This window comes from Hipposideros armiger, unplaced genomic scaffold (genome assembly GCF_001890085.2).
Source record: "Hipposideros armiger isolate ML-2016 unplaced genomic scaffold, ASM189008v1 scaffold_227, whole genome shotgun sequence".
Lineage (NCBI taxonomy): Eukaryota > Metazoa > Chordata > Mammalia > Chiroptera > Hipposideridae > Hipposideros > Hipposideros armiger.
In genome coordinates this window covers 1,427,169-1,439,096 of record NW_017731577.1, presented here as the reverse complement: position 1 = coordinate 1,439,096, position 11,928 = coordinate 1,427,169, and the positions used below count along the sequence as shown (strand labels likewise).

General features: G+C 36.4%; 1 protein-coding gene across 11 annotated transcripts in view; it reads right to left on the bottom strand.

The window, feature by feature from the left end:
* Positions 1 to 11,928, bottom strand: part of SOX5 (SRY-box transcription factor 5) — a 987,332-nt gene that overhangs the window by 223,560 nt on the left and 751,844 nt on the right. For all 11 annotated transcript variants that reach the window (XM_019654616.1, XM_019654621.1, XM_019654620.1 and 8 more), the window contains 2 exons: positions 8,114 to 8,200; positions 225 to 397 (listed from right to left, as the gene is read on the bottom strand). In XM_019654616.1, the coding sequence (XP_019510161.1) occupies positions 225 to 397; positions 8,114 to 8,200 (260 nt within the window). The remainder of the gene's footprint in view (positions 1 to 224; positions 398 to 8,113; positions 8,201 to 11,928) is intronic.

The window sequence follows — 11,928 nt, the reverse complement described above, 5'->3', positions numbered from 1 at the left end:
TAGAGTAGCAACGAAAATAATTTTATGGTTGGGGGTCACCACAACATGAGGAACTGTATTAAGGGGTCACGGCATTAGGAAGGTTGAGAACCGCTGCCTTACTGTATTTATGTGGGGGCTGAAAGGAGAGGATTTAATTGACCTTCTTCATATGCCTACCGACAGTGACATAAATAGCAGGTAAAACAAATCCTAAGGAATCTGTGTGTCTAGTCCTTACTCACCTGTTCCTGTTGCTGCTTGGCCAGTTCCATTTGCTGGCGCTGTTTCTCAATCTGCGATGCAGCCAGTTTCTTCTGCTCATCGTGGGCAGCCAACAACTGCTCTCGCAGACTGGTCAGCTGATTGATCATACCCATGAGCTGCCGCTCCTTCTCAGCTAGGCTTTCAGGAGTCCCTGAAAATAAGATGACAATAAAACATACAAGAAAGAAGAAATGAGAAGACAGTGATTTTTCAATGGCAATAATTCTATTGTATAGAGAACCATTCAAATATAAGGTTTAACACACATACACTTACCTTCTTTTAGATTTTAACTCAACATTAAAAAGTGATGGTTATTAGCCATTACAAAATATCAGAATGAATGAATGTTTTGATTTTTTAAATTTATAAAGTAATAATCTATAGCTTTTTTCCCTTTTATTTTACAAGTAAATCAAAAGCTGTAGGCTGACCAGCTATTATTTTTTGTGTTATATACTGGGATCTGATGAAAATAAAAAGCACCTACACAGTTTTTTTTTAATCAATTAAAGAAGCAAGAAAAAAACATGAAAATTTAATAACCATAATTATTAAGAGATCAAGGTATTATTATCAGTGATGTGATTCTTTAAAAAGAATCTTTAAGAATCAGAACTAAGGAACCCTACATTAAAAAGGGAGAAAAACAGCTGTTAGCCAATCAAGTTTTTGACTGTTTGCTCATGGGCCGCTCAGACTTTCTTCAAAAATAGAATACAGCTAGCAGAGAAAATATTCAAGTGTGAGAATATAAGTTTAGTCTATCATGAAATAATGTAATGTTGTTGGAAAACTAACAGATTACATTGTGGTCACCCAAGATTATAGTTAAATCCATGATATGGAGAAGTCACAGCAGTCATTTAAAATAAATGCTCAAGGGTTTAAAACATGCCAGTGAATTGTCTTAGTCAGGCTAAAATCCTTATTTGATACAATGGAAATGTGAGCAGTTCACGGAAACAGACACATTATCACTTTTAATTGTTCTTTCAAAATTCACCATATAGACAAGACCCCTGTGGTAATGTACTAGCAGTTGGAGAGAACATACTTTTAATGACAATTTTCACTTGAAACATAAGACACTAAGCACTATTTTAATAATGCATCTACCACCTGTATATGTAATTAAATAGAAAAATCTGTTAAAACTCAGGGTTGGTTCCTTCTGAGGGCTGTAAGGAGAGGATCTATCCAAGACCTTTCTCCTAGGCTTACAAATGGCCAACTTTCATCTGTGTCTTCACTTTGTCTTTGTACATATCTGTGTCCAAATTTCCTCTTCTTATAAGGAAACCTGTCATTAGATTAGAGCCAACCCTAATGACCCCCATTTAAACTAAATGACTTCTGTAGAGACTCTGTCTCCAAGTACAGTCACATGCTGAGGTAGTAGGTGTTTGAACTTCAACATATGAACATTTGGGAGGACACTTCAACTCATAACAATTTCCTTTACACAAGTGACAATATAACAGAAACACTGCTGTACAGTGCTTAGGGAAAACTTCCCTTCTCCATCTCCACTGTCATTCTTCATCATCTTTTTCATGAATTATTGTAGCAAACTTTAATAGAACTAACTTACGTCATTAATGTGTCTCTCTGCAAGTATATCCTCTAAATAAGTACCAAAATAATATTCTTAGAAAACAAATCTAATCATGTCGCTTCTTCTGTTTAAACACCTTCACTGTTTGCAGAATAAAATGTCAACTCATTTTTAAGAATGAATGAGGTCCTTCAAAATATAACCCAACCTTCCCACTTCCTTTGTGCATCCTAAATTCTAGCTACACTGAATTTTTTGCCATCCTTCCCAAATGCCACCATTCACAAGTGCCAACTACATAAACATTCATTCTTTATGTTCCAGCTCATGTGTCTTGTTTTTTATGATTCTTTTCCTTATTCCCACTAATAACAGTTGTTCCCCTTTCGGGGGGATCTACATAATATATACATTTATTGTGGTACTTAAACATTATATTCTATTATCATATTTTCACATTTGTCTCCTGAAGTCAGCAGAGATAGTTGTGACAGCAACAATTGTAAATTACCAACTTTTATATCTCCATTACCTACCATAGCACCTGGCATATAGGAAGTCACCTGTAACTGTTTAATGAGTGGCATAAAGAATAAAGTCCCTTCCCTTTAAACCACTCTCCAGTTTAGGCATGCTATGTAGCCAAGAGAAACAGGGACATGTTTGATCTTATATCACTTGCATAAGTGTTCTGGTTTGGGCTCAAGAGAATTGAGCCAAAGAACTTAAGCTTTTATAAAAGACATTTTCCCCATTTTTATAAAAGTACTAAACCAAGAGAAGGAGTAAGCACCATGGTTTCATCTCTAAATTATCATGTTCTTTATAATTATCTCCCAGTGAGTGGGGAGGGTCCACTAAGTGATCTATGAACATTGAAGAAACTAGAAATGGCCACAAGACATCCTAGACTAAAAAAAAAAAAAAAAAAAAAAAGGAAAGAAAGAAAATTTGATCATTGGAAAATCCCGGAGGCCCACTAAACAAAAAAAGGAGCTACTGAGGAGCTCCTGTTTCTTTACTTAGATTGAAATTTTTAGGATTCATACAATTACGTAACACTGTGGGGACCCAGTGGTGTATGCATGGACTAGCTCCATCAGATTCCGGTAACTAATGATATGAGTTTGTGTATATGCGTGTTTCATTGATAATAATTTATTTTCATTTTTTTCCGTTATTTGCTTTGCAATCTATGCTAGTCCTGCTTCAATTCCCTTGGAAAAAATGATTACTAAAGTAAGAGACAAATATATTCTATGTTTCAGTGCTTCCTACTGCCTAGTAACTACAGGCATGATAATCATTTGAGTGATTCTTATGGTTCTGTAGGTTCCACAGAAAAAGCACATGACAGAACATGGCTTCATATAAAGCAACAGAAGTCATGAGGGAAGGAAACCAGCTTTAGTGGTCCCCATCTCAGTAAAAAATATCACCATTCATACATTGTTTGGATTCTTTTTTTGCCTCATCTTCTATATCCAATGCATTAGGAACGCTGTTAACCCTAGAAAATATTATAAATCAGTCCATGAGTCATCATTTCCAGTACTAAACCTTAATCAAGACTACCATCATCTATCTCTTGCCTTGACTACTACAGCAGTTTTCTAAATAACTCCTTTGCCTGCTTCCACTTCTTCCCCTATTTAAAACCTATTTTCCAAGCAAACCTGCAGAGTGATATTTAGAAAGGTAAATCAAACCATGGCATGTGCCTGTATAAAAAAACCATTTCATAGCTTCCTACTGCATATAGAATAAGATCCAAACTCCCTACCCTTACAAAGCCCTGAATGATCAGACCCTCAACCCCTTTTGGTATCATCGCCTTCTCCTCACTTTATCTTTCGCCAGAACACTTCCGTCAAATGGCCTTCTTTGAATTCGTCTAAAACCAATATGCAAGCTTGCTCCTACTTAGGGCCTTTGTACACCAATATTTCCCCCTGGAAAACTCTTCCTCTAGATCAGGGTTTCCTAACTTTGGTACCATTGACTTTTAGATACAATTGTTTTTCTGGGGAACTGTGTTGTTTAGTGTCACTGGCTACATGCTGATAGTCCTCCCCACCTAGTTATAACATGCTAAAATGTCTCCAGGCATTGCCAAATTTCACCTGGCAGGACAAAATCATCCCCAATTAAGCACTACCTCAAATGACTGGCTCTTTTCTTCCATTCACTCAGCATATATCCACAGAAGAGTTCCTCCTATGTGCCTCACACCATTCTAGGTGTTGGGGATGCTACGGTGTGTAAGCCAGACAAGAATGTCTGCTTCATAAAGTTCACATTTAAATGGAGGCGATAATCAATCAAACACAGGTCCATCCAGATAGCAGTATTTGTTCAATAAATGAATAAAAACTAACTTAAGTTAGTCTAAATTTACAACTATCGCTTCTTTCAGTGGCCCTTTTATCCAACAAGGGAGGAAGACAGACACCCCCCTCAGATTACCTGAGATCTGATTCTTATTCAAGTCTGCTTGTTTTCAAATGGACTAATGCTATTTAAACAGAATTATCTCTTTCAAGCCACATACTGAATCTACGTATCTCTTTTATCTCAAAACGTTATGTCACATAAGAGAGGATCTACTTTAATCTACATGTTGAATCCACATAAGATGTCTTTCATTCATGAGTTCTGAAAGGCTACAGTATTGCTGAATGGAGTCTTTCCTTGAATCCATTATTGGCATTATAGAGCTGCTCCATGTTTGCCTTTATGTCCCAACTTCTAGAAAAAACAAAATTATAGCTTTCAGAAACAGCCAATTTTTATTACACTAACTGCAGCTGGCAATCCTTAAAACCAGATTAAACGCTCTGCCGACCTAAATTAATTCATTGTGAACAGGGTGAGAGGGGTCTGTCTACCAGGCATACCGATGGGAAAGAAACCAGGCTCTAAAGAATTCTTCAAAGAAGTCAGGTGGAGAAACTGATCTAGGCGTTTCTGAGTGACCTAGCCAGAAAACCTTTCAAACAATGCCCTTCTTTTATAACCTCACCAAGGTAGAAATAGCTGAGAGAATTTCACAGGCCGATATTTCTGTTATAATTCTACGAATAAATGTAAGTCAGGAAAACACAATTTTTTTCAATGACTTTATTGAAAAAAAATGATCTGTTTAGATAAGTCAAATCCACCATGGATCCCAGACACGGTCCTCCAGTGAAGTACCAATGCAATGACCTTTGGCGCGGTGGAATTTCATGCTAGCTGAAACAACGTGTGACACCATTGGTTGCCAGCTGGAATGCTGGCATTGTTTTTTTCCTCCTTCTCAATAACGCTGAGGTTATAAAAGGTATTTCTTCATCTTTCACACAACCTGCATTCAGTGCTTCTGCTATAGATAAGGGCAAAAATCTGTAAACTGGCCAGTTACACCATATGGCTGATTAGAGAAGAAGAAATAAATAATTTCTCCAGATTTATAACACATACTGACTGTTTGCGGTCAGCAGAGCTTTTTAGTCAAATTGTACCTTTGTGCAAAGTGTCTTTGCAGTGTCTTCTTTAGAGGGTTGTTTCTAATGTAACTTAAAAATCTAATTACTTCACATTTCCAAAGTACCAGACCATAAAATGGTTTAAATTCTAACAGGCAAAATAATTTAACAGGAAAAATTAATTTTATGCTCTTAGACGTGGTGACCTTTGCAAACTCACATTGTTTCTTAAAAAAAATGAGATTGACTTTAAGTGAGTATGACAACAATTTAGGGATAGCTAAACTATCCAAACTGAAATGCTATTTATTTCTCTCACTTTAAAAAGTTTTTAAGTTTTACTTTTTAAATAGCAATAGCAAGAATACTTCTCTGAACTTTGCCAAACTATAATTTTAATTTTTGTCCAAATGCCCTGAACATAATTCACTCACAGGAACTTGAAGCCAGCACTTAGCAACAGGGCTCTGTCTTCACTTGGCTATAGTCTTAGATATTTGAGAATAGGTGCGTACACACACACACACACACACACACACACACACACACACACACACATATTCACTCACTCGCTCTTTCCTGGAACTCATTAAAAGTTAAATGAAAACTGACCAGTGTGAATGGAGGAGAAAAGTTTCAATCTGCAAGAAGATTCAGTAAATACTCTGGCTCTACACATCCTAATATATGCAAAGATTCCATTCAAATACATTATTCTAAAGTATCATTAATAAATCACCTAAGAAAGGAATGCGTTCATCTTTTCAGATGAAAAACAAACAAAAAAAAGCTCATGGTCATCCTTCCCTACCCTGATCAAAAACAGTGTACCCGTCCATGAGACTTTCACGTTTATTTGCCTCATAAATAAACAGCTGCCAAACAGCTAAGCCATTGTTCTCGCCTAATTTCTGAGGTGGCATGAAAACCACATTCCGGGGCGCTGCTAATCATTGTGTCTGACCCCCAAGAACCATTAAGTCAAATTTATTTACCCCCAGAGGGCAACACACTATTGTATCCTCTTCACTTTCTAGCCACCTATGAACAATGGATAGTAATTGCAACTGTCACAGGCAGTCAGCAGGAAAAGTAACCCCGGCGCAGTTTTCCCAGTCTTCTGCCAAACCTGATCCAAGCACCTAATAATCACACACCCCCAACCGAAGAAAGATCTACAGTGCTTTTACATGCATCAGAAACAGCTTTTTGAACAGAACTGGAGGACAATAACGAAACTTGTGCTCTGAATGTGAAGCTCAAAAAACTCAGAATTAAAGACAGAAACTTCTTTTGTGACTGTACGATAGCTTCCCGAGCTAACCCCAAAGGCAAGCCTGAAAGAACAGCTGAGCTTCTCTCCTCTACGCTTATCATTACTGCTGGGGCTGCCTTTAAGTCGGACTTGTCAGGAAAACAAGGGAGGGAAAAACGTGTGACCTCCAATGGAATAAGATCACAAGATTTGGAACAGGCGGTCTCCTCTGCTCTTCTCTCAGTTATTACCTAGGTCAGGGGAGAATAAAGAACCTTGGAGAATACAGCCTACACCTCAGGTACAAATGGGTTAAAATCCAACAAACGGAAATCAGGGATCTGCTGCCTCAGAAAAAGAAACGTCTCTGTTGTATTTCAACTTTGTCTCCAAGCTCTTTAAGGCATATCATTAATTGTTTAAATGTGGTTCCATTATAGGTTTGGGTTCCTGAATTTGTTGATTCGCACCTATCCATTCACACTCAATCAGAGCCTGAATGAATATTTGCAAACTCCAAATACATGGATGAAAAGTGAAATATTCAGTCAAACGTTTTCTGGAAGTTTTAAATTCCTGAGATGTTAGTGTCATGGTAGGTCAAACATTTGATAAGACCAATCTATGCTTTGGCTTTCTCCAAAATCCTCTGGTGTAGTACTAGAGCCTTGAGAGAGACAACTGCCTCTCTCATTGGGAGGACTCATGCACGTACACACATAAGTTATTTATACACATATTTCTACATGTATATTAATATAAACCTGGTGATATTTTAGATAGCTATTCAGCCTCTGTCACAAAATATGCAGAGTAATAGATAACTAAATATTTTCATATTGATGAATAAGTATTGTTTTCTAAAAGAATAATCCTTTTGAACTCAGAATCAAAAGTGTTCTATTGGCAACAAATAGAAAACCATAGATTGCCTACTATTCTCTGAGAAATCATACTTTTCAATTAATTTGAAAGGCTTATTTGATTCTATTTTTTAATATGAGAAATTAAATCTCCCCTTGTTATTAGTAAAAGTTTATTAAGATATGAATATTCAGTATTATCTGAAGTCCATATAGAATTTTCCTCTTCGTTGTATGTAATTTCTGACTCAAGGAAAAAACAAAACAAAACAGAAATGTTGTCCTTCTTGTGCAAAGCAACCTTTTAGTAAGCTTTCGCCATTCATCATTTTTGGCTTTAAATGTAGATTATGTACATTTATACTTCTAATATGCATAATATGTAAATTCATCTCATAATAGGCAGTTTTGAACCCTGCTGTAGAAACATTCCTAATTATAAAGTAAATTGTTTCAATTTTTTAAAATAACAAAATCCAAAGCCCATTAAAGATATAGTGGAGTTATTCTATTAAAACAATATGCCACTTATCCCATAAGCCACAAAGAGAGAAAAAAAGAACCCTGATACATCCACTTTCAAGCTAGAAAGAAGAAACACCAAAGACAGAGAATTTACAAAGCAGAAGGAGGTGGGGACAGAAGTACTTCATCACCATTCATATTCCTAAATATTAACTTCATTTTGGTACATTTTGGATCGAAATAATTGCAAACGTATTACCTTTTATTTCACCAAAGTTCCCTGATCCCATTGCAAGAAGCTTGTCTTTCCAGTCCTTTGAGAGTAGCTTTTCAATACTGGGGGTTTCTAAGTAAAGAAAAAAAAAAAAAAGAAAGCAAATCAACATGACTATCTTTACAATGGAGCTCATTAAAAGTCTATCTGCTAAAAATAAGGCTATCCCTATCCCTGCTCCAGTTCATAATGACTTCATCAACAAACTGATAACAGGGGAGGGAAAAAAGAATGTGTTTTGTCACCTGCTGTTTCAAAATCATTAGCTTTTTCCTCTTGTGGAACAAAGCCGTTCTAATTCTTTATGACAATGGGTACGTATAAACCTGCAGTTCATTGTTTTTCAATTTGGTGAATACATTCCTGCTATAATGGATGCTTGTCAATTTCAGGGTGTTAGTCTGCAGTCAAAAAATAATTATGTTGATAAAATGTAGAGCAAAAAAAGGCAAAGAATTAGCTCTTAAATCTGCTACATGTAATTATATCCCTCTGTGTGTTTACAATTACATCTACTTTATAATATGTGTTTAACATTGTGTGGTGGTAAGCACACTGTGGTAAGATTTGCCAGTACGGCGAACATTAAAAAAAAAAAAAAAGTTGGTATGAAAGAAGCTTTACAAAGATTGTAAAAATCTAGATTTAGTAAGTAATGCCTATAATGGAAACCTATTATTTGCTTATTTCTGATTTGTATCACACTATTTTAAAATGCCCTGTATTGGGACAGGGTACACATTTTAGAGAGCAAAGTTATGCTTCAGTTTGATATTTGTTTCTATAGATCCCATGGTTTTGCCCTCTCCTTTTGTGTTTGGATTTTCATGTATAAGTAAATATAAATGCTAATAAAACTCCCCAACATTAAACTGGGTTCCAAACAATGTAATTGTATATTCTTGTCAGCATTTAGATGGGCCACAATTACAATGGCTTTCAATACCACGATTAGCATTGCATTCAGTTAGAAAATGGAGTGTACTAAAAGATAAGTGTCCCAGTATGCTCCATCTAAATAACAATACCCACACTTATTATCTGGATCTAAGACATACACTGCCATTCTCCACATTGATGTTTATGTGTATTTGTGTTTGTTCAGACATTTGTCTACCCCCTACTAGGAGCATAAAGGGAGTACATGTTAACTTATCAAAGGGACCGTCTGGCCTAGAGACCATAAGATTATCAGAAACTGGTTAATTTTCCCCACATAAAATGCATTTTAAGGCATCTTCACCCTCATCTTTAGCTTATGCTACTACCTATTTTTCTTAGGTCTCAATCTTAACAGCCATTAGCCATCAGAGTCACAAAGCTGGTGTGGAGTGTTTCAATAAAGTGAAGGTGAAATTTTCCTTGAAATAACTGTAACAATGTGGACTGCTTTGTTTTCACATGTCAAAACTTGTAGAAAATAAAATGGTGAAAAAAACCTACAAAAACTATGAATGATTACTGCTTTACATAGTCTGTGTGTGTGGTGCAAACACACACACACACACACACACACACACTCACACACCACAACTACTGTGTACCCATTTGCCTATGGAATGTGTGAAATGTGGTTCTTTTCCCATGGTAACAAAATATGTATCTCCATTTTTTCACATTTTAGGAAAAAAAGAGCCTAAATAATTAACTTTTTCTTAAAATGATCCCTATTTTTATACCGTATTGTTTTCAACATGGTGGTGACAATTCTATGAATAATAACGTGGATTGACTATATTCTTATACAACAATCAATATTTCTGTTTACAGAGGCTTTCAAGGTAACTTTACTTCTGCAAGGATTTCCACTGTTTCTACATTCCCAGTAAACACTTCATGAGTGAAATTATTTTTTAAACCTTATCAGAGTAGGTCAAACAAACACTACTGTTTCTTTTTTCTAGCACTCTACAAAAATTCTTGAGAAGCATGTAAACAGGGCACAGCCACTATGGTATTTGCAATAGAGTACTGTCAGTCATTAAAAGCTAACAAACCTTTGCAAAGCAGGAATGCAGCCATAGAAATCCATTGTGCGCTAACAATGGGCCCCTGAACCTCGCGGCACCAAAAGCAGACCATTTTACTTTTAAGGCTATTGTCTGCAAAGTCCAGGACAAAGCTTTTCCCCTGCAGCTAGACAAAATATTCACTGTAGTGCGCTCATAAAGAAACAGAAGTCTTCTGTCTAAGTTGCAGAGTTAAAGAAACAGCCACCAGATTTCTGAAACCTGCAAAACGTTCCTGGCCTCTTTATTAACTTGCATAAAGATATGAGGCTCAAATACAGAGCCACTTTTTGCAAGTACCTGGCTTTGAACATGGACTACAGAAAAAAATGAATAACTTCTTTAAGACCAAGTAATTTGAAACATGTAAAATCAGAAATGTATCTAACTTGGGGTGTCCTGTATATGGATGAATAAAGACATTAATACTTGCAATTTAGATGAGGTATAGACTAAATTCAGATTCAATACACATTTATTGAGCCACCTATGTGCCAGGTTTATGCTAGGTGTTTTCACCTGTATGCTCTCATTTCGTCTAGCAAACACCTGAAGACTCAGTTTGTATTATTATATACATTATACAGGTTTTAAAAAAAGAAGAAAAGGACTTATCTGATGTTTCACAAAATGTAATGGGCAGAGCTGAGTTTTGAGCTAAGTTTTTTTTTTTCCTTAAAAATTCCAAACTCGCTTGTTGATGAGGAAATGATGAGTAGAGCTACCATTTTGAGGGCTCAATGCTAAGCGCTGTACCAGGTCCTTTCCACCTGGTTCTTAAACTTCTCATAATAATCTTCTGAATTAGATTTTGGTATATCTGTTTTTTATCATTTAAGAAACCAAAGTTTAGGGAACTATCATGACGTCCAATATGGAGTTAGTTCAATCTACTGAATCCCAATGTCTTTGCTCTTTCTCGTACACACATATTTCATTTCATCTTCAAAACAACTGTGGACAGTAGGCAAAACTATTGCCACCGTAGGGGTTGGAAGCGAATGATCCACAGTGTGGCATCCTGGCAAGCCGATTATTTCAAGCTGAAAACAATTAAATCTCAACAAACTCAAGAAGTTTGTTTACAGCCTCTCTACCTGCCCAAAGAGATTCAGATAGAAAAACCTGCTTCAGGGAGGGAACTTTAGTATTATTCATCTTAGAACTTATAGCAAGTGTGGCAGGCTGGAAGGATCCAAGCAAAAATCTGTTAGCATTAGATGTCCCTTTGTGTCCCACTGTTTCCGGATGGCCCTGCAAGAATTTGTTTACAAAATGTTTGCTCTTTCTCATCCACCTGTGAGTCGCTTACTTCCTCCTCCTTAGTCCAAAATGACATATATACCTCATTTCACCTCATTGTCTGTGATTTTCTTGCTTATGTGAATTCCCATGCATACATATTAAATTTTTATTTTATCCTGCTAATCTGCTCTATGTCATCCAAATTATTCAAACAGCCAGAAGAACTAAAGGAGTAAGGGGAAAGTTTCCTTGGCCCCAATATTATTAACTCCATTGGATGGATGAAGTTAAAACTTGAGAGAGTAAACTGAATTCCCCCGGGTGACATGTACCGATGAGCAGCATGGTGGGGTTAAAAGCTCTGATTTCTATTCATTATTTATTTATTTATTTATTATTGTTAGTTTCAGGTGTACAAAACAATGCAACAGTTGTCCTTTTCACCCTTCACACAGAAACAATCCCCCTCCCCCATCTACTGCCCTCCCACCCCCGATATCATACTTATCTATTACAATTCCATTGACTCCATTCCCACACCACATC